Source organism: Myxine glutinosa, chromosome 1 (assembly GCF_964187855.1).
Source record: "Myxine glutinosa chromosome 1, kmMyxGlut1.1, whole genome shotgun sequence".
Taxonomy (NCBI): domain Eukaryota; kingdom Metazoa; phylum Chordata; class Myxini; order Myxiniformes; family Myxinidae; genus Myxine; species Myxine glutinosa.
In genome coordinates, this window is record NC_136261.1 from 319069759 (window position 1) to 319094076 (window position 24318).

At 42.2% G+C, this 24318-nt stretch overlaps 1 protein-coding gene across 7 annotated transcripts in view; it reads left to right on the top strand.

Annotated features, from left to right (window-relative positions):
- LOC137410997 (dipeptidyl peptidase 4) overlaps positions 1-24318 on the top strand; it is a 216354-nt gene that overhangs the window by 42556 nt on the left and 149480 nt on the right. For all 7 annotated transcript variants that reach the window (XM_078769355.1, XM_078769379.1, XM_068096452.2 and 4 more), the window contains exons 2-3: positions 2327-2417; positions 17809-17901. In XM_078769355.1, coding sequence (XP_078625481.1) covers positions 2327-2417; positions 17809-17901 — 184 coding nt within the window. The remainder of the gene's footprint in view (positions 1-2326; positions 2418-17808; positions 17902-24318) is intronic.

Here is a 24318-nt window from a genome sequence, read left to right on the forward strand (position 1 = left end):
TGCACCGACCCAGCGTTTGGCACCGTTCGCGACACCGTCTAAAAAGACGCGTACGGGTCGCCCGTTGGGGCCTAACACGCCGTGCAAGCGGCGTGGGGCTTTTGGCTTGCTTTCCCGTACCCGCTTCGCGTGGCCACGAGGGGCTGCAGCCGGGGTGCCTGGTACGATACCTGCCCGGTGGAAACACGTCCACCCGGGGTTCGTTCAACCGCCCGAGTGCGGCGACGCCGACCATCATCTTGGTCAGGAGGGGCCCAGAGACATTGTGCGGGACCGAGACCAAAAGGGGGTCGTGAGTACCCACGGGGACACACATATATAAGATGGCCATCTTAATCATAGGGAATTGATTGTGGATTGTGAATTGTTGATGGGTGTTTGTTGTTGATTGCTCGGGGAAAATCTCCGTGGTTGTATCATTGAAATTGTATGGTATCATTACCATTGAAATATATTCTTGAACATCAGTTTTCTCTTGGGTGGAATTCATATGGATTGCGTGGCGAAAGCGCATATATAATACAACTTTCTGGCGAAGTTCCTCTCACGGTCCGGGGGTCACCGAGACCAGGTATTCACCGAGGGGACCACGTAACAATAGTTTTAGCGAAATCACGCAATGGCCATTGAAGATTCACTTTAAAAAATTCTCAGATCCGAATCTGGATCCAGATCTTTACCAAATTTGAGTCAATTCTTCCTTTTCGCACACACAACCTGTCCACAGTTTCTAGTCAACTTTTTGAGATGTCCTGTTCACAGACAGACAGACAGACAGACAGGAATGAAATGAATGAATGAATTATCGTTTAAGGCCATTTTTCCCCGCTTGAGCAGGGGTTAGCCTTGCGGGCCCCATGACAATCATGGTTCCCTGTTTGAGTAAATGTTTTATGGCCGGATGCCCTTTTTGACATCAATTCTTCATAGCCTCTTACAATGCGCAGGGATATGGTGTACCTATTCTAAATCGGGGTACACTCCGGCATCATTCATCCCAGCAAACCGGTACTCAATTTGCCGACCTCGGAAGGATGACGGGCTGAGTCAACCCCCCTGCGTTAATTCAGCGATTGACCGGGATTCGAACTCAGGATACTAGGATCCCAATCCAGTGCCCTAACCGCTAAGCCAACACCAGGCTCGGAGTGAAAACATAACCTCTTCCCACCATCCGTGGCAGAGGTAATATCCGTTGGTTGCTTGGGGGTGCAACTGAGCACGTGGGAAATCAGTTTAAAATGAGAGTTTCTGTATTTGAATAAACTGCTCGATTCACTGTTAAGTACAATGGACTTGTCAGATGATGTACATGTAATCTGCAGGTTAAAGTGTGCATAATTTACTACCTAGTTAGTTAGTATATGTATTGTTACTATTTAATGGAACGTGCAATAAATATTGTGATATGTTGTAATACATGAAACTTTTGAGATGAGATGAAATTTTTTACAGAACATTCATTGGTGATGCCGAAGCTCTTTTCTTGACAAGGGATATGCTGGGTTGGTTTGCCATTGCCTTACCAGTAGTCATTCGAGTAAGAGAAAGAGATGGAATCTGGTCAGGGTGACGGCGATAGCTCACTTAATCCTTGCACACATGGTGGGTGCTTTAAAGTCCACCAACTACGGTCGGGAGACAGCATGCCCAATTTAACGTCCATCCAAGGGACACTGGGAAGAATCATCCGGTCTGTGAAACACTGGGATGACAGTTTATAGCTGGGTCGGGATTCAAACATAGGCTAGACATCTCAGAGGTGAATGTGCGTACCTCCAGGTAAATCTAAATGCTATAATATATATATAGACCCACATGTTCAACACTGCATTCAACATTTAACCCACAGCATCTAACCCCTGACTATCTCCTCTCCTTCTCCCTCCTTTGTGCTTTGAATATTTCCCTATTGATTCTTCTTTTTTTGCAATTGTTTTTATGTTTTGCTATGCATTATGTTTTGCACTCTGTCAAAGCGTCTTTGGGCTTCCTGAAAAGCGCTATATAAAATAAATGCATTATTATTATTATTATTATTATAAGTAAAAATGTTGCATAATGAGGTTACATTGCTGCGATCACCGACTGTATTGGACACAGCTGAGGACATGTCTACTGATTTGCTCCCATGGCCAAGGATGTGGACCCACAGTTTGGAGAGGTTCTTTCCTGAAAGGGCTGAAACCTCTATGAAGAACGGAGCCCAAAGTTTTAAATTTTAATGTTATGCTTCAGGAATATTCGTTACTGTTCAGTAAGTGATTACAATAATTGTGCTTTGGAACAGATTTAAGATATAAATGGTGTGTGTGTGTGCAAGCAGAAGTCGGGCAAAACTCTGTGTCTCGGCCTCATCGTCTGCATCGTCGCTGTGCTCGCTATCGTATTGCCCCTCGCTCTGCTTCTACCTGTCGGTATGGATGTTCTCATTTCACTTTCCTCTTATCACCTCTCTCTGCAAATTGGGTCAAAGTGATACATGTTTTGATGTTTTTTTTTCAGTGGTTTCTAGGGGGCACTTTAGCGCAAGTGTGGAATCAGGTACAATCATACTTTTTGTATTTGTTTGACAGTTCAAGTAAGTCGTATAAAGTCAAATGGACAGGGTAGATTATGTACGCGTAATGTGCAAGGTAGGGTGCCTAGATGTACTCATTGGCAATGTGGGGTCGCATACTGTATTGGAAATAATTATGGAAACAAAGTAAGAACTGGATATAAAATATAAATATCACTTGATAGAATATTGCACATTATGTGTAAAAATGAAATTCTTCACAGTATAGTCATGTGTTCATGTAGTACACTGTGATTTGATTCATGCAAGCGATCGGAAAGTGCCTCACCCGAATAAGGAATGTAACAGTTTTAGGCAATGATGTAATTGAAGTGTAGTGAACACTATATACAGTACAAGTAATAAAAACATTTTTAATGTAAAATTATGTAGGGGTGTTACTCCAAAAAGTATGTTCAGTGCTGTGTGTGGTTGCTCTCACAGTCCTAATTATTTCGCCTGCAACCGAACCATAGAATAACTCTAGGAATGTTGCTGTCTAAGAAAGACATTCGGACAATGTGGAATGGAAAAGCATCTCGTTTATCAAATAATTTATTATTTGATGGATATTAATTTGAAATTCTCAAAAGGGAATTGAAGTGGAAGTTTGGTTTTCCTTTTTTAATTCAAGTTCTTTTAAATATATATCATTATGAAGCTGATCAAATACAAATCCATCATTAATTGCCAACAAATCATCAATGATCCTGAAGATGTTTCCACATCTTCGTGCAGTAGTTAGTATATTATTGCACATGTTCTGGACCCAATCAGACTCGTACATGTGCAGAAACAAATTTGCAAATAAAGTGGCCGGATCTGAACCCATTGGTATGCCCACTGTCTGCTGGAGTATATTGGGCTCTGAACCCATGGGTATCCCCACTGTCTGCTGGAGTATCTTGTTGCCAAATGTAAAGAAACTGTGGTTTAGGAAAAATCAAATACTTTGAGTTTACTTTTTGAAAAACTACATGAATATTGATTATTTCACATGTATACTTTATTACCTCCTGCAAATGGTTCATCTACTGCTCTGTCAAATTCTGTTATGAGCTTGTCATGTGGAATGTTTGTGTATAATGTGGAAAAATCAAAAGTTGATAATCATTTAGCGTTGCCCTTGTTATTAATGTTGTGGACACTGTCGATTACCGGTTTGGAATTATCAATGATCCAGAATTTCTTAATACCAGAATAAAACGTTACGTTTTCATGGCAGTTTTAAAAATCATTTATAGATTCATTTCATCGTCCCTATAATACTACCTGACAATAGTTTCACACTACATTCTCTCCATGCGATGATGAACCTCATCTTACAAGGGTTTTTATACATTTTTACAATGGTTTTAATGCATTTTTACAAGGGTTTTTATGCATTTTTACAAGGGTTTTTATGCATTTTTACAAGGGTTTTTATGCATTTTAACAAGGGTTTTTATGCATTTTAACAAGGGTTTTTATGCATTTTAACAAGGGTTTTTATGCATTTTTACAAGGGTTTTTATGCATTTTTACAAGGGTTTTTATTCATTTTTACAAGGGTTTTCATGCTTTGTTACAAGTTTTTATGCATTTTTACAAAGGTTTTTATGCATTTTTACAAAGATTTTATGCATTTTTACAAGGGTTTTTATGCATTTTTACAAAGGTTTTTATGCATTTTTACAAGGATTTTATGCATTTTTACAAGGATTTTTATGCATTTTTATAAGGGTTTTTATGTGTTTTTACAAGGATTTTATGCATTTTTACAAGGGTATTTATGCGTTTTTATAAGGGTTTTTATGTGTTTTTTATAAGGGTTTTTATGTTTTTATAAGGGTTTTTGTGTGTTTTTACGATAGTTTTTATGCATTTTTATTCATTTTACAAGGATTTTGGAATGCATTTTTACAAGGGGTTTTATGCATTTCTACAAGCGTTTTATAATGAATTTTTACAAGGGTTTGAATGCATTTTTACAAGGGTTTAAAAAAATGCATTTTTACAAGGGTTTTATAATGCATTTTTACAAGGGTTTATAATGCATTTTTACAAGGGTTTTATAATGCATTTTTACAAGGGTTTTATAATGCATTTTTACAAGGGTTTTATAATGCATGTTTACATGGGTTTAAAATGCATTTTTACAAGGGTTTTTATTCATTTTTACAAGGGGTTTTATGCATTTCTACAAGCGTTTTATAATGAATTTTTACAAGGGTTTGAATGCATTTTTACAAGGGTTTAAAAAAATGCATTTTTACAAGGGTTTTATAATGCATTTTTACAAGGGTTTATAATGCATTTTTACAAGGGTTTTATAATGCATTTTTACAAGGGTTTTATAATGCATTTTTACAAGGGTTTTATAATGCATGTTTACATGGGTTTAAAATGCATTTTTACAAGGGTTTTTATTCATTTTTACAAGGGTTTTATAATGCATTTTTACAAGGGTTTTAATGCATTTTAACAAGGGTTTTATAATGCATTTTTACAAGGGGTTTAATGCATTTTTACAAGGGTTTTAATGAATTTTTACAAGTATTTTAATGAACTTTTACAAGGGTTTTTAGGAAATTTTACGAGGGTTTTTAAGCATTTTTACAAGCGTTTTTATGTATTTTTACAAGGGTTTTATGCGTTTTACAAGGGGTTTGATGCATTTTTACAAGGGTTTTATAATGCATTTTTACATGGGTTTAATGCATTTGTACAAGGGTTTATAATGCATTTTTACAAGGGTTTTACAATACATTTTTACAAGGGTTTTATAATGCATTTTTACAAGGGTTTTTATTCATTTTTACAAGGGTTTTATAATGCATTTTTACATGGGTTTAATGCATTTGTACAAGGGTTTATAATGCATTTTTACAAGGGTTTTACAATACATTTTTACAAGGGTTTTATAATGCATTTTTACAAGGGTTTTTATTCATTTTTACAAGGGTTTTATAATGCATTTTTACAAGGGTTTTATAATGCATTTTTACAAGGGTTTTATAATGCATATTTACAAGGGTTTTTATGCATTTTTGGGATCCAGTAAATGAATGGTAATTTATGGTGTTTATCTGGAGCTAACAGTATTTTTGCTTCTGAGTGATTTATATAGTGTTGTATTAAGTCTATTTTATTATCATTACTTATTTTGTAGGTTTTTGAAATTCTCGTCTCCAAGCCCAATTCTTCCAAAAATATATATATTTACCATATATATATGTATATATGTATATATGTATATATGTATATATGTATATATGTATATATATATATATATATATATATATATATATATATATATATATATATATATATATATATATATATATATATATGAGCCACCAATTCAACTTTTTTTGTCTAAATTCAAAGCGTTACATCTGGTACTGTTAACAAGCCAAAACACTGTTGCCCAGACAACACCATCGCTACTGTCAAGCATAGTGGTGGCAGCATCATGTTATGGGGCCACACACACACACACACACACACACACACACACACACACACACACACTGAAATACTGATGAGACAAACACTCAACACAGCCACTGAGCTTGGGGGAAGTGCCGTCACTTCCGTGACTTCCCAAGATACTCTGGGTAACAGCGACGTCATAACAATGGTGCCATATTTCTCACTGTACTCAGCGGGACATTTCCTCCTCCCCATGGATGCCAACCGATGGGGATTGTCCGTGCTCTATCAATTTAATGCAAGGAAGCAGCACACACCATTTTAAAAATATTTTGTATGACAGAAACAGGTCCAAACCGGATAGGTGTTTTTTAGGAGACACCATCTCCTTACTGAATGGTCGTTGGCTCTCTACGGGAACTAATCCGCCCTTAGCCAGGTGTTGCTTTTTATCCTGGCAAGGTGTCAGGTACCATCCCCAGTAGCAAAGCCAGTGAGGGGTGTCGGTTTAGTCACCGACAACCCGACCATGCGGCAGGTAGCACAAGGTTATATGTTACCAGTGGCAGTCCCAAAAGACTGACCTGACCTAAATTATTAAATATTTACATATAAGGATACAGTCACTCATTATCCCTTTGAGTATGGTGAAATCCATCACCAAGAAGTGCAAGATGTATCGTACCACCAGACTCTACCCAGATCAGGTCTCCCATTCAAACTCAGCAGCCGGGCAAGCAGGAAACTGGTTCTGGATGTCACTGTAAATCCAACAATGACTTTGAAAGATCTGCAAGGCTCTATGTCCGAGATGGGGGTCAGTGTTCTTCAATCAACAATATCCCGTTCCTTCACAAAGCTGGCCTCTACGGACAGGCAGCAAGAAAGAAGCCGTTGCTGAAAAAGACACATCGAAAAGCACATGTAGTTTGCGAAAAAGCATCTTGATGTAATGTCTTGACAACATCTTGACATCATCTCCATTACTGCAGGCATGCGGAGAAAAGTTTTTTTTGGTCAATGGATGGTGCAAAGTACACAAGAATCCTTAATGAAAACCTGCTTGAGTCAGCCACTAATCTGAAACTGGGTAGGAGATTCACATTTCAGCAGGAGAATGATCCAAAGCACAAATCCAAAGCCACACTGGAGTGGCTGAATAAGAAGAAAACAACTGTTATTGAATGACCCAGTCAAAGTCCTGACTTGAACCCACTTTGAACATTTATGGCGAGACTTGAAGATTGCGGTCCATTGACGATCCCCATCAAACTTGGCAAGACTAGAGCAATTTTCACGTGAAGAATGGAAAATATTTTACCATTTCACTGTGCAAACGTGGTAGAGACCTACCCAAAAGGACTCGCAGCAGTCATTGCTGAAAAAGGTGCTTCCACCGAGTACTTGCCTGAAGGTCTTAATGCTTTTGCAACCAGTGAATTTTGATTTGTACATGTGTTTTTTTTGCAGGTATTCGTAACATGTAACCTCCTTCAACTATAACAGTGTTTACTTTGATCTCTTCAGTTACGAATAAAAAAGTTCAATGGAAAAATTGTTTCTACATTATTCGTAATTCATCTAAATGTGTGTTTAGGAAGGGGCGAATAATTTTTTAGGTCACTATAAACTGTGGAACATGTCAAGGCACATGTTGGCTTACCATTCTTTTGCTAGGGTACATGTCAGTATAATTTTGTAAAATTATTTTATGGCGCACAGGAACTTTTTTCCATCGGTGTACAATTGAAGTGTAATGACGGGAAACGAATGCTCTTGGGAAGGAAATATCACATGAAAAGAGTATATAAATCAAAATCTTGGCAAGTGAAGGCCATTCCATGTGGAAGATTACTCTCGACTTAATGTTTCAGCAGATGTATGCAAGATGATGCTGATAGTTAGGCAGCTTAGCAATTTTTGGGGGAACGACTTTACAAAAGTACCATTTTTAGTGGTTCATTGGACCATATGCAATAGAATGAGGACCGGAGGCAAGACATATACAGTGTTTTTTGCGCAAATTTTTGCGCATTTTTGCGTTTTTGCGTTTTTTTTTGTTTTGTTTGTTTGCGTTTTGTTTGCGTTTGTTTGCGTTTTGTTTGCGTTTTCGTTTTGTTTGCGTTTTGCAAATTTTTGCGTTTTTGCTTTTGCGCAAATACGACTCGCACAGCATAATATCGAGCAATACATTTATGCAAATAAATCATCAGCTATTGGAGTTAGACTAAAATCGTAAATACATCAATTGCTGGACAAATTACCTTGAACAACATGTTGTCTGTTCGAAAGCTATATTGTCATTACATCCTTGTAGTTGCGTACATGTTAGATATATGAGAGGTGCGCGAGTCACAAGTATAACGCATTTGTATAAACACTCGGTATTATATTACTAATTATTATTACATGGAAGCGTAAGATTTATTATGCAGGCATGCATACGTTTTACAAATAACACTGCAGGTAATGAAATAAAAGTTAGCCTCCTTGTTGAAAATATATACATAATATTTTTGTCATTGAACATTCGAGATTGGTTATGAAAGGAACGAGTCACTTTTCACATTTACAACTACATAGTTCTGTGCAGCTCCAGCCTGCCTTCTTACACGAACATCTGGCAGTGCAGCCAGTGGTAGCCTTGCAGTTGCATTTCACCAGTTCGGCACATGCGTTGGATGCTGTATATTTCTGTATATTAAGAACACTGTATATTTCTTGCCTCCGGTCCTAAATCTATTGTATATGGTCTAATGGACCACCAAAATAAAAATGGCGCTTTTGTCAAGCCGTTCCCCATTTTCGATAAATATGCTGCTAAGCTGCCTGACTATGAGGAGAATACATTAAACTGATATTGTTAACAATAGAAGCGATTTCAGCATAAAGTCGAAACTCTCCAAAAGTGAAATTAAATAACTCAGGTTATCCTCTCTACTTGATAGACAATGATCCATACAATCGAGATCGTGCAAATGACATAGCTGGAAGTATGGGTGTTAACATTTCTGCAGGATTGACATGAAGTGTTCTTTGAAGATGCGTAGCTGCCAAAAATATTTGCTGCGAGGGGAAATCAGCAAAGGTTTTCATCTTGGTCGATTGCAGGTGCACTGTCTGCTTGAAACTCTGGAGGGAAGACTGCAAGTGAACTGTCTGCAGAAGGCAGCTCTACAAACAGGAATAAAGAGGAACAAAAGAGTTGATGTGCAGTACGCCTGGATTTTGGATGGTTAATCAAGATGGGGTGACTGGAAGAACACGTGCACCCCAAACTTGCTAGGGGAGATAAGAGAATAGAGGCACCAAATTGAGTCCACTGCTTGTGCAACACTAGCTGCACTGGGCAAGTCATGTAGCACACATGGAAGATGATCACTGGAGAAAGACAGTTTTTTTTTTTTTGTTTTTTTTGTTTTTTTTTGTATACTGAATCGAGGCTCATGAAAGAGCTAACATTTACTTCACAAACAAATCAACCAGACAAACAAAATATATAAAAAGAGGGAGCAGAAGACAAGATGGGGAGAGAAGGGGAAGCACACAAACACAACATTTGAGAGCATGGAGATGTGTGGAATGGAGAGGGCTTGGGGGGAGGAGGCGTGGGAAGGGGAGGGGGGGGGGGGAAGAGGGAGAAGTATTAAACACAAGGACACCAAGGACTTCCAGGACAGAAGTTGGTATTTCAAAAAAGTGGATTTGGGGTGAAATTAGCGGGGGTAGAAAAGATCAAGGTTTTGGATGGGGGAAGATAAGAGATGGTGGTGAACAGCTGTTTTAAAGACCTGGAGGGTGGAGTGGGATTGAAGAGAGTGAGGGAGTTTGTTCCAGAGGCGGGAGAAAAGAGGAATGAAGGAGTGAAGGTGAGCAGAGAGTCTTGATTTTTGCAGTTTAACCATAAGAGGGTTGCAAGCAGATCTTGTGCGACCTGTAGGAATATTTGCGGGACAGAGCCCAGAGAGAGCTGGGGGGTGGGGGGGGGGGCAAGGCCAGAGAGGAGTCGGTAGAAGATGGAAACACCACCAACCTGCCTGCGGTGAGTGAGTGAGAGGCCCTTGGAGTTAGCTTCATCGCGGGAGATTCCAATGATTCTGAATGCTTTGGTTTCAACAGCGTGAAGACGAGCTAGGTATGAGGCAGGAGCACCAGCCCAGATGGGAGAGCAGTATTCCATTGAGCTGCGGATGAAAGCCTTGTATGTGGTGAGGAGCTCAGGTGTGCCAAGGAAGGACTTCGCACGACGGAGGATGCCCAGTCGGCGACTGGCTTTGGAGGCCAGATTTGAAATGTGGTTTTCCCAGTAAAGATCATGGCAGATAGTGAGACCCAAAAGCTTGAGTGACAGAACTTCTTGGAGAGGATTATTCAGAAAGTGGATGGGAGGGTTGTCCAGTCGGTCTTTTCGGAGAGACATCGTAAGAGTGTGAGATTTGTCAGGATTGAAAGGCATATTCCACTTGTTTGCCCAGTCTGTGATTTTGTCCAGGTCTGCAGAGAGTGAGGAGGCTGCAGACTGCCGATTTGAGGGATGAAGAATGGAGCGACAGAGAGTAGAGTCATCAGCAAAGAGATAGAGAGGATTTTCAAGAGAGTCAGAGAAATCATTGATGAAGACCAGAAAAAGCACAGGGCCCAGAACACTGCCTTGGGGAACTCCAGCCTGAACTGGAAGAGGAGATGAGAGAAACCCATTCAGGGCCACACGTTGACTACGACTAGAGAGGAAGTCCGCCAGCCATGCGTGGAGATTTCCATGGATACCAAAAGAGGGGAGTTTGGTGAGCAGAGCGGGGTGCCAGACCGTATCGAAGGCACGTGATATGTCAAGGGAGACTGCTCTAATTTCCTGTTTGGCATTGAGGACCTCCATCCATTGTTGTGAAAGCAGAAGCAGCATGTCCAGAGTAGAGTGTCCAGGTCTGAAACCAAATTGATGATCAGAGATCAAGCCATTGGAGAAGAGGAAAGATTTCATATCTGAAGCAATGATGGATTCCATGACTTTGCTGATAATTGGGAGAAGGCTGATTGGTCTGTAGTTGCTGGTATCTATTTTTGCACCTTTTTGTGCAAAGCAGTGATGTTGGCAGATTTCCAAGCAGATGGAAGATGACCTTGAGCAAAAGAGAGGGTGAAGAGAACAGAGAGAGGGAGTGAAAGAGCGGAAGAACAGGATTTTAGGACCCGTGGGCTGATGCCGTCAGGTCCAGTTGCAGAATCCGAGTCGAGGGTTGACAGAAACTTTTCCACCTTGTCAGGAGGAAAGGACACAGAGTCCAGGAGCAGCTGGGTACGACTGGGTACGGTGGGTAAAGAGAGGGATGGGTTTGGGACACAAGATTTAGAGGCAAACACAGAGTTGAGGCATTCAGCTTTTTCACGTGTGGAGTCAGCCCTGTGGCCATTTGAGGTGAGGGAGGGGATGGAGGGGGAACAAATACCAGAAACAGATTTGACCAGATGCCACCAGGATTTGGAAGAGGGAGACAGATAAGAGAGTTCGGTCCTGAGAACGGAGAGACATTGTTTCCTGGCTCTCCTGAGGGTGGACACACACTTGTTTCGGGCTTTGTGAAAGGAAATGATGTTTCCTTCCGTTGGATTTGCTTTCCAGGAGACGAAAGCAAGTTGTTTCTGGGCAATAGCCTCACCACAAGATTCCGTGTACCATGGATGGGAGGAAGGGTATGACAACTGAAGACGAGATGGGATAAATCTGTGCATGAGAGAGAGCAATTTACTTTGGAAGAATTCCCAGGATGAGTTGATGTCAGAGGTGGTAGAGATGGGAGACCAGTCCAGATGATTGATGGCTGCTTGAAGACCGTGCCAGTTGGCCTGAGTGAAATGCCAGACTCGTCGATGCTGAGGAGGCTCTCTGAGAATGGTCAGAGAGATGTCCACTTTAACAAGCACATGATCAGAAGAGCCGATTGGAGCAGAAGAAGAGCAGCAGACATTTTCAGGGAAGTTAGTCATAACCAAGTCCAAAAGAGAAGATGCTCCGTTGACTGAAATCCGGGTCGGGAAATTGACAGATTGTGTCAGTCCCAGTGAGTCGCAGAAGTCCTTTGCTGAAGAGCCATGGCTGGTGAGAGAGGTACCCACACCCAGCCAACTGGCATGGTGACAGTTGAAATCACCACATATGAGGAAGAGAGAGTTGGGACTTGTAGATAGAAGTTGGTCCATATTCTCAGACAGCGAGATGTAGATGGAGTCATCACTGTTTGGTGGACGGTACTACACACATATGAACAAAAGGTGGGAGCGAAAGGGAAGCCATAGCCAAAGGTATTCCTGGGGGTGAGGTGGAGAGAGGGCAGTGCAGGGCGAGTGAGGAAGAGAGTTTTTTATAAAGATAGCAACCCCACCTCCAGGACGATGCTCAGGTCTATCATACCGGAGGAGGGAGTAACTGGGAGAGATACCAAGGAATCAGAGACATCATGAAGGAGGAAAGTTTCTGTTAAGCAGATCACGTCTGGTTTGTCAGAAGCAACCTGTATGGAGAGATCAGACAAGTTTGAGCGAAGGCCCCGGATGTTAAGGGGGAGCATCCATACTGTTAAGGAAGAGGAAGGGGGAGCATCGGATACAGAACAGGGGGGGGGGGGGGAGCGGTAGGGTAAGATGTGGAAGAGGAGGAAGAGGTAGGGAGAGCTGTTGAAGGTGTGTCAGAGATTACAGAATAGCTTGGAGAAAGGGAAGAATGGGGCGAACAAAAGGTTTGATGGTGATTGGGTGAGGCGCAGTGAGGTGTTATTTGACGAGGGGGAAGAGTGAGGGAGAAGGTTGAGGTAGATGAAGGTGAAAGTTGGAAGGGGGAAGAAGCGGGGAGGACGCTTTGAGGAGGAGGGGTGAGAGAGGAGTCTAGGAGGGGAGGAGCGAGGGAGAGTCTTGGAGGGGAGGGGTGTGGGGGGAGATTTGAAAGGAATGGGTGATTGGGGAGATTTGGAGGGGAGGGGCAAGGGGGAAGATTTGAAAGAGATGGGTGATGGGGATGATTTGGAGGGGAGGGGAAAGGAGGTAGATTTAGAGGGGAGGGGTGATGGGGAAGATTTGGAGGGGAGGGGCAAGGGGGAAAATTTGAAAGAGATGGGTGATGGGGAAGATTTGGAGGGGAGGGGCAAATGGGTAGATTTGGAGGGGAGGGGTGATGGGGAAGTTTTGAAGGGGAGGGGTGATGGGGAAGATTTGGAGGGAAGGGGTGATGGGGAAGTTTTGGAGGGAAGGGGTGATGGGGAAGATTTGGAGGGGAGGGGCAAGGGGGAAAATTTGAAAGAGATGGGTGATGGGGATGATTTGGAGGGGAGGGGCAAATGGGTAGATTTGGAGGGGAGGGGTGGTGGGGAAGTTTTGAAGGGGAGGGGTGATGGGAAGATTTGGAGGGAAGGGGTGATGGGGAAGTTTTGGAGGGAAGGGGTGATGGGGAAGATTTGGAGGGGAGGGGTGATGGGGAAGATTTGGAGGGGAGGGGTGAGATTGGATTTTGAAAAATGTACGATTAATGGGAAACGAACATTTATTGCAAAATGAGTTTCTTGAAACATTCGAGTCAAAAATACGTTTGAGGACGCTGAAGGATGGGTGGAGTGCTGGAGAGTTTAGGGAATGAATGAAAGATGCACTATAAGAGATGGAATTTTTTTTTGGAATGAATAGATTTGGTGAGCAAGTCGAAAGCATCCTTTTATAGAAGAAGAAGAAAAAGGTGTTATAGAATATGACAGAATACAGTTCTTCAGGGGACAGATCAGACATTTTTTAACAACGTGATCACGTGATCACAAACAACGTGGTCGAAGAACGAACGAACAAATAAGAACAACGAATAAACGAATAAGAACAGAGAAGGAAATATTTTTTTGGTTTTTTTTTTGAGGAGATTTTAAACAAGGAAGTATGGGGTGAAAAGACTGGGAAAACCAGAGACCAGAAAGTAATTGCAGCGCAATCGAAGAACCGCTGAGACAAGAACAAAGCCTCAAGCCAAGGTCGGACACGGTAGCCTACTATACTACACTAGGCCTCAGAATACGCGATACGAAAGACCGACGATTCTGTACACAGGTATGAAAAACCAACACCAAGAATACTATTAAAGACACCCCAATAGGTACATACACCGAGAGAAAGATACAGTTTCGACAAAAACATAATTGTGAAAAGTTACTTAACTTCGAAAGCGTGCCGCATGGACAGCTTTGAAGAGACGAGACCTCCAATCTTGCGCATGCGCCAAGTTCTGTAAAATGAGTTTTAAAAGAGGAAAATGAAACTGAGGTTCTCTATGCAAGTGTCCTTGGAGACAGCTGGCATTGACCATCACCACTGGGAAAGGGAAGCTACTGATAAGAATACCTGGCACAATAAAAGCTGCTTAAAATGTTGAGTCTACTCTCCAGGAGGTAGCAGAGGAAAAGAGGTGGAAGAGAAAGGAGTCTTCTATCCTAACTAATACTTGAAACCAGGATTTAATCTGGAACAATTACACGAGAGCCTGCTGGTCAAGAATTGGTCTCCATAGCCACTGATCATGTCACACTAGATGTCAATCCTTCCACAGATCTTCGCATGCAATGTGACTACAACAACAGGCATTTTAAGGCCATTTTCCCTGCTAGGGCGGGGGTTAGCCTTGCGGTGACTGCCATCATATATTTATTGTTACAGCCACGGGTTCCCGTTTTACTACGAGGGGGATGCTCGGTTCAACTTGGACTTATCGGACTTGAGGCCATCAAATACGAACAACTTCATGTCATGGCTGGTTGCTAGGCAACCACGAACACCAATTATTCAACCACGTGGTCCATGGTCCTCCGTCCAATTACTGTTAACCTGGGGGTCACGTGGTCTCCCAGCCAGGGGACGTGTCCTCGGTTGTGCACTAATCTTATCTTGATTCGATCTTAATAGGGGCGGCCGAGCAACCGCTAGTGCACACCGGACTTGGATGAGAGTCAATCAATTGGGGAATGATAATCTTCCAGACTAACCTATGTGCAGACAGTGCTGGACCAATAGGGGAAAAGATGGTCACAGATGGATCAGAAATAGAGGAAATAATTCACCCAACGCTCCCCCTGCCAGCTCTGACCAGCCTAACATGAGTGCCACCGACCAGCTTCAGTCCACCAATCCAGCAAGCCAAAATGGGACCAAACCAAGATGACACACACCCTCGTCCCTCGAACACTGGTGTTAAAAAAAAATCAGCTCATAAATCAAACATAAATGCAAATTTCGCATGTGGAAAAAGTAAGTACACCCTTGGCTCTAATAGGTGGTATTGCCCCCTTTGGCAGAAACAACCTCAAGTAGGTGTTTCTTATAACTGCCTACCAGTCTCTGACATCAACTGGGAGAAATTTTTGCCCACTCCTCTATGCAGAATTCTTTCAGCTGTGCGATGTTTGAGGGGTTTCTTGCATGCACAGCTCGTTTCAAATCCCCCACAACATCTCGATGGGATTTGAGGCCATCTGTCGGGCTATGACTTGGCCATTCCAGAACCCCCCATTTCTTTCTTTTCAGCCATTCCTTGGTGGATTTACTGGTATGTTTAGGGTCATTGTCATGTTGCAAGGTCCACCTTCGGTTGAACTTCAAAACTCCAACAGATGGCCTCACATTATCCTCAAGCACCCTCTGGTACAATGAAGAATTCATGGTGGATTCTATGATGGTGAGCTGCCCAGGGCCTGATGCAGCAAAGCTGCCCCAAACCATAATATTTCCACCAGCATGCTTTACAGTTGGTATCAGGTTCTTGTGGTCAAATGCTATCTTTGGTTTTCGCCAAACATGTCTTCTGGTACTGTGGCCAAATAGCTCTACCTTTGACTCATCTGTCCAGAGCACATTGTTCCAGAAGTGCTGGTCTTTGCCTCGGTGTTCATTGGCAAACTTTAGTCTTGCCCTGATGTTCTTTCTGGACAGCAAAGGTTTCCTCCTGACACACCTCCCATGTAGATCAAATTTGTGCAGCCTCTTTCTAATGGTAGATTCGTGCACTTTGACATCAACAGTGGCAAGAGCTACCTGTAGGTCCCGTGATGACATTCTGGGGTTCTTAGAGACTTCTTTCAGCATCTTGCGGTCTTCTCTAGGGCTGAACTTGCTGGGGCGGCCTGGCCTGAACAAGTTGGCAGTTGTTTGGAATCTTCTCCACTTGTAGATGATCTTCCGGACAGTCGAATGATCGATTTCAAATAGTTTGGAGATCTTTTTAAATCCCTTCCCAGACTCGTAGGCATCTATAACCTTCTTTCTGAGGCATCAGAGAGCTCTTTTGATCTAGGCATGGTGACACCGCACACTTCAACAACAAAGAGCAAACCAAACTAAATGTTTGATGTTTAAATAAGACAGGTTCCTCCAAGATCTTCTCTAACGATGTTCTAATCATTTTCACCTGAGCTGGTGCACCTGATTCTAATTTTAGGTCTTTGAAGTAGTGATAAATGTCGGGGTGTACTTACTTTTTTCACATGCGAAATTTGCAATCATGTTTATTTAAATTATACAATGGACTACAAAATGTAAATGTTTCATGATATTTGTTATATTATATCACCTTTATCTATCAATATTGTTGAAATGAAGATCAAATAGCTGTATGTTGAAATATGTTGAAAAAGTCAAAACTTTCCATGGGGTGTACTTACTTTTTCACGTGACTGTATATTTTAACTGGTAAACCAATTCAGTGACCCAATATGCAAATTCCTAATTTCCGGTCAATCGGATGAAATTGATGATTTTATATGACGCTGACCATTGACCTTTTGACCTTTTTACCAAATTATTAATTTTTCCTCTCCATACTCTCATCGTAAAGCTTTGGTAAAAATTTGATGACAAAACTCTCATGGCCTAAAAGTTAAACCCCAGACACACACACACACACACACACACACACACACACACACACACACACACACACACACACACATCATTGCAAATTCCCGTCTCCTGCCGCGCATGAGGACGGGCTACTTTTAATCGTTAGAGTGAAATCTAAAAAAGAAATTGTTTGTTTTTTGTGAGTTTGAGTATTTTTCGAGTTTTAGTTTTAAACCCAATGTTACTATTTCACATGATACTGAAACATTAACTTTTTTTTTGCAGCCAACTGTGGTTGAGAAAAGGCAAGAGATTGCTGCCCTCACTTAAACTGCTGAAAACTTTGTCAAGATATATTTTCTCAATAATGTTGCATTTCCTTTTAAAAGGATGCAAGGTGAAATTTTTAAATCATGAGATCTCGTAAGTCTAAGGTTCTAAAATTTGAGTGTAATTTGTCTTGCATTGTACTTGCACTCTATTTTAGGTCAGACTTTGCTTGATGCCTAAGTGTTGTACTGATCTTTGTGTTCTAAAATTGTTGTTTAGGAAGGATCCTTGAGGATCTTCCAGCAGAGGTTTCTCGAGACGGGATTTTTGAGCATCGAGGTTATCTTAAGATGAAACGTTCAGTGAAAGGAAAACCAAACGCGAAATTGTTTGTCACAAATTGGGGGTGGTCATTGGTCAAGCTATCTACGTATCTGTGCCATGTATCTCACGACATACGTGTAATCGTTTCCACCTCAGGTTGACTCTTGTTTCATAAAGTTTGGATTTCAACAAAGACTTGTACTTGGTAAGGGTATGCAATATTGATTGCGCAGCTTGTAGGCAATTCAGGATTCCATATATTTGGGCAACCTTCTGCCAAATTGCTGTTGTAACCAAATACAATGAAATTGATCACACTTTTATACAAAAGCTTATTTTCCACCGAAGGTGCACTGAAATCCATATTTTGTCCATCTTTGCAGAAACATCACAGGATGACAAGACAACATTCACACTGGCTGACTACTTAAACGGGTCATACAGTCCTCGGTCTTTATCCCTGACATGGATTTCAGGTAAGGAAAATCCTTGCTTTGCAAAATTAATGGTTCAACCTTTGTATGTTTCATTGTATCGTTGGACTTGTTTTAATGTCTGATGTTGTGGTAGGTATTTGATGATTGGCAGCGGAATAGCTTAATTGGTAGTAGGTTCACCTCTCACTTTTGCTTACATCTAGCAAAAGACACTTTTTCTCACCTTTGCAAAAGGCACGTGCCAATTTAACCCATTATGGAAGGAAATCTGATTATAACTGTCATCCTGGAGCAGTAGCAGTGCGAGAACGCCTGGTGTTGGCTTCACGATTAAGGTGGCTGACTTAAAGATCCTAGGGTCTTGAGTTTGGGCCCGTGTCGTGCCGTTATATAACAGCAGGGGAGTTGACTCGGCCTGTCTTTCTACCGAGGTCGGCAAAACGAGTACCAACTTAATGGTAGCAGGGGCACCGCATCAGCTGCAGGAAGTGCTACATACTGGGCTGGGACGAGGAGTGCACTCGGCTCCATTATGACTTTATCAACACACACAATACTGAGTCCTTGACAGCTTCTGCTGATGTTTTGATGAACCACGTTAACGGGAAACGTCAAGAAAGGTGACTAGAGACTGTCGAGAACATTCTTTTCATACGCTCTCCTCGGAAAGGTTAGGGAACTGTGAACAGCACCGCCGGTTGAGCAGCGACTAATGGACAGTGCCAGCCTGAAGCGATCAAAGTTGCCAAGCAGGTTATGAACAAGGGCAATTGCTGTCTCTGGTAAGAAGGCCTAACATACGCTCTTGCAGTCTTTCCTTGAGAAATTGCACGAATTGTCTGTCGATAGCCATCTGACATCCCTTTTCCAACAAAGAAATGAGCGTATGTTAGGCCTTCTTATGGTGTGCACGACGACTTTTCCCGACGCTGGTTCTTCGATGCTCACTTGGCTTTGTGAAATGTTTTCCTTCTGCATGACAACAAATCGCATTCCGAAAACCTGGCACAGGGCTACTGTTATTGCCATCCCAAAACCAGGTAAGCCGCTGGTTGACCCCCTGTCACGCAGACCTATTTCACTGCTAAGTGCAACATTTAAACATCTGGAAAGTCTTATCCTGGAATGAATGTACTACGTAGTCGATGAGCAATACCCACACGGACAGGCTGCGCTTATTAAACTACGTTCGCCTGCTGATCGAGTGGCGCTGCAAATGCAGGATATTGAATACGCCATTGATGACAAACAAATAGACGGAGCTGTTTTTCTTGACCTTACGACAAAGTACGACACCGTTTGGCATAAAGGCCTCCACCACAAACTGCTGTGTGTCTTACCGGATTGTGTGATGGCTAAGTTCAACATGCAACTTCGATATAGACACGATGTAGACATGTCTGCCTACCTGTCTGGTAAAATAAAGAGGCTACTGGGCTTGTGCCTCAACCTCATCATGGACAGTGATAATAATTTTAAGAGCTGTAAATTCCACAATCTAGGAGAAACAGTTGTGGTGCTGGTGCATCAGCATCAGCGTCAGCTCGCAGAGCAATATTCCATTGAGCTACGGACAAAAGCTTATAGTCTCTGACTAGTTCTGATTTTTAAAGGAATTACTCAGAATAACAGAGAATGCCCAGTCAGCAACTGGCTTTGTAGGCCATATTTTCAATGCTGTCCATCAAGAAAAGGTCATGACTGGTCATCTAGTGGCTGACAATGGAAAAATATAGATTGGTTTGTTTGACATTCTTTATGGAAGTGACAGGGTGGAACTGTAAGATTAGGATGCCCGACATATGTCCAGTGAGAGAATCCTGACCTCTTGCTAGAGATTTCTGGCCTCCACCCATTTCTGAGAGAAATGCATTAGTGTGTCCTTGGAGATCAGGATTTTTGAAAAGGGGGAAAGGTGATGTCAGCTGATAAGATGGACTCCTTGATTGCTGATACCGTAATTTGAAGGACACTTGCTGGCTTGTAGTTGAGACCATTTTTTGTACCCTTCTTGTGAATGGGAATGAAGTTGGCTGTCTTCCTGATCAATGATAGGCAGTCAAAGGTGAATGATAGGTTTAAAATAACAAATGGAGGAGAAGCAGGAACATAATTTGAGAACATAGTCACTGGTGCCTTCTCTGCCCATTGCCAATGCAATGTTGCGATTGTACAGAACTTTCTCTACTTTATTGGGTTGGTAAAACACCGTACAAGAGGGTGAAGTGAGAACAGAGTGGGACAAGTTGGAAATATGAGAATTGGTGTCGAGCACTGGGTTGGGATATTTTGCCTTGTCTCAAGCATTCTGTGCTGAGGCCATTTCAGGTTTCAGAATGGTTGGAGGCGGAAGATACACCAGAGATTAACTTGACAAGGTCTCACCACATCTTTGATGAAGGAGACTCGTTGGAGAGTTTAGCCCTCCGATTAGCAAGATGATGTGTTCTGGCTTCCTCGGGATTCAGATACTCCAATTGACCTCTAATTTCCATCAGTTTGGTTGGCCTTACTTCTTGAGAAAGCAAGCTGATTGATTACAACTCCCTCACTCCAGTATTTGGTGCACGAGGGCTGAGAGGATGGGTATGGATAGTCGCAAAAAGGATGGGATAAGCAGAGAGAGAGACACACAGAGAGACACACAGAGAGACACACAGAGAGACACACAGAGAGACACACAGAGAGACACACAGAGAGACACACAGAGAGACACACAGAGAGACACACAGAGGAAGACACAGAGAGAGACACACAGAGACACACAGAGGGACAGAGAGACAGAGAGACACACAGAGAGACAGAGAGACACACAGAGAGACAGAGAGACACACAGAGAGACAGAGAGACACACAGAGAGACAGAGAGACACACAGAGAGACAGAGAGACACAGAGAGACAGAGAGACACACAGAGGGACAGAGAGACACACAGAGGGACAGAGGGACCGAGAGACACACAGAGGGACAGAGAGACACACAGAGGGACAGAGAGACACACAGAGAGACACACAGAGGGACAGAGAGACACACAGAGAGACACACAGAGAGACAGAGAGACAGAGTAGGCTCTTGTGGAAGTATTTCCAGGTGGAATCTATAGCAGAGATAGAAGCCCAATCCTTTTGACAAGGAAGACTGCAGTGACTATCAGTTGGGCTGTGTATACAGCTATGTTCTACACCATTGAGGTCACTCTCTAACGGTAGCCAGATATGCATGGGCTATGGCAATAATATGTTTAGAGGAGCCGAGACGGACAGATTAGGAACATGAGAAGTTTGAGAGGAAGTTGGCCGTTACGATGTCTCGTAACGATGGTGGACCAGATGCAGAGATCCGAGTTTGGAAATGTAAAAATTTGGTTCGACCCAATGAGTCAAATTGCTTTTGTTGCAATTCCATGGTGGTTTGTTGTATACTGGCACCCTGCCACCTAGCGTGGTGGTGGTTCATTCATTAATTTAGTATGCAGCCTGTGACTGGTGGTTGCGTCATTGCTGGAAACATGGCTGTGCTGCTGATGCAGTGCCCCATGTAGGTTAGGGCAGGAATTTGGAGTTTTGCCTGGGTGCCGGCGACAGCTCATCTACTCTTCGCGATCGACACCCTGGGATCTTTGTCGTCTACCAACGAATGCTGACAGACGGGACACAAAGTTTAACGTCCATCCGAAGGACGGCACACGCATTGATTAATCACCCTGTCTGTTAAACACCAAGATGGCAGTTTATAGCTGGGCCAAGATTCGAACCCAGGTTAGACAGCTTAGAGGCGAGTGTGTGTACAGCTGATTCAAGTAACTCATGGCCCACCTCCCACTTTGCAAGGTTGGGATTGTGTTTACATTAGCCATTACGCTTAACAAGCAAACGGTCTCAATGAAAATGTATTGAAATATTGCTCAAAGACAAACGATAATCAAGCTCAATAAAACACACAGAGAAATTGATACTAAAGTTAACTGACAAAAAGGCAACTAGAACCTCACTCGGTAGAGCGCAAACCTCCGCCAGGCTGAACAGTTTGTTTTGTATCCACTGATAGGCCGGATCTGGATTCGGACCTGAACCAAAATCTCATCGGCTTGTTCTCGTCACCTAACCAACTCGTCCACTAAGTTTTGCCATAACTCATCCACAACTTTTTTAAAACTATGTTATATAATCGCTTTTCACCCGATCTCTCAATGGTGAAGAATCACTTACAAAATTAAATATTTCTCGTATCCGAATCCATATTCAGATGTTCACCAGAATCGAATCGATTCGGTCTTGTCACACACCCAACATATCCACAAAGTTTCGTCCGAATCCGCCCAAAACTTTTTGATATGTCGTGCTATATATCAGTTTTAGCCCTATCGCTCAATGGTGAAGAATCACTTCAAAAATTAAATAATTCTCACATCCGAAAGGATATTCAGATCTTCACCAAAATCGAATCGATTCGGTCTTGTCACACACCCAACGTGTCCACTAACTTTCGTCCAAATCCGTCCACAACTTTTTGAGATATCCTGCTATGTATCGTTTTTGGCCCGATCTCCCAATGGTGAAGAATCGCTTTAAAAAATTTCGGATCTGGATTCGGGTCCGGATCTTCACCAAAATCTAATCATTTCGTGCTTGTCACATACCCAACCTCTCCGCAAAATTTCGTCCAAATCCGTCCACAATTTTTGAGATATCCTGCTATGTATCGTTTTTGGCCCGATCTCCCAATGGTGAAGAATCGCTTTAAAAAATTTCGGATCTGGATTCGGATCCGGATCTTCACCAAAATCTAATCATTTCGTGCTTGTCACATACCCAACCTCTCCGCAAAATTTCGTCCAAATCCGTCCACAATTTTTGAGATATCCTGCTATGTATCGTTTTTGGTCCGATCTCCCAATGGTGAAGAATCGCTTAAAAAAATTTCGGATCTGGATTCGGATCCGGATCTTCACCAAAATCTAATCATTTCGTGCTTGTCACATACCCAACCTCTCCGCAAAATTTCGTCCAAATCCGTCCATAATTTTTGAGATATCCTGCTATGTATCGTTTTTGGCCCGATCTCCCAATGGTGAAGAATCGCTTTAAAAATTTTCGGATCTGGATTCGGATCCGGATCTTCACCAAAATCTAATCATTTCGTGCTTGTCACATACCCAACCTCTCCGCAAAATTTCGTCCAAATCCGTCCACAATTTTTGAGATATCCTGCTATGTATCGTTTTTGGTCCGATCTCCCAATGGTGAAGAATCGCTTTAAAAAATTTCGGATCTGGATTCGGATCCGGATCTTCACCAAAATCTAATCATTTCGTGCTTGTCACATACCCAACCTCTCCGCAAAATTTCGTCCAAATCCGTCCACAATTTTTGAGATATCCTGCTATGTATCGTTTTTGGCCCGATCTCCCAATGGTGAAGAATCGCTTAAAAAAATTTCGGATCTGGATTCGGATTCGGATCCGGATCTTCACCAAAATCTAATCATTTCGTGCTTGTCACATACCCAACCTCTCCGCAAAATTTCGTCCAAATCCGTCTACAATTTTTGAGATATCCTGCTATGTATCGTTTTTGGCCCGATCTCCCAATGGTGAAGAATCGCTTAAAAAAATTTCGGATCTGGATTCGGATCCGGATCTTCACCAAAATCTAATCATTTCGTGCTTGTCACATACCCAACCTCTCCGCAAAATTTCGTCCAAATCCGTCCACAATTTTTGAGATATCCTGCTATGTATCGTTTTTGGTCCGATCTCCCAATGGTGAAGAATCGCTTAAAAAAAATTCGGATCTGGATTCGGATCCGGATCTTCACCAAAATCTAATCATTTCGTGCTTGTCACATACCCAACCTCTCCGCAAAATTTCGTCCAAATCCGTCCACAATTTTTGAGATATCCTGCTATGTATCGTTTTTGGTCCGATCTCCCAATGGTGAAGAATCGCTTAAAAAAATTTCGGATCTGGATTCGGGTCCGGATCTTCACCAAAATCTAATCATTTCGTGCTTGTCACATACCCAACCTCTCCGCAAAATTTCGTCCAAATCCGTCCACAATTTTTGAGATATCCTGCTATGTATCGTTTTTGGTCCGATCTCCCAATGGTGAAGAATCGCTTAAAAAAATTTCGGATCTGGATTCGGATCCGGATCTTCACCAAAATCTAATCATTTCGTGCTTGTCACATACCCAAGCTCTCCGCAAAATTTCGTCCAAATCCGTCCACAATTTTTGAGATATCCTGCTATGTATCGTTTTTGGCCCGATCTCCCAATGGTGAAGAATCGCTTTAAAAAATTTCGGATCTGGATTCGGATCCGGATCTTCACCAAAATCTAATCATTTCGTGCTTGTCACATACCCAACCTCTCCGCAAAATTTCGTCCAAATCCGTCCACAATTTTTGGAGATATCTTGTTCACAGGCAAACAGACAACAGACAGGAAGGGGTGG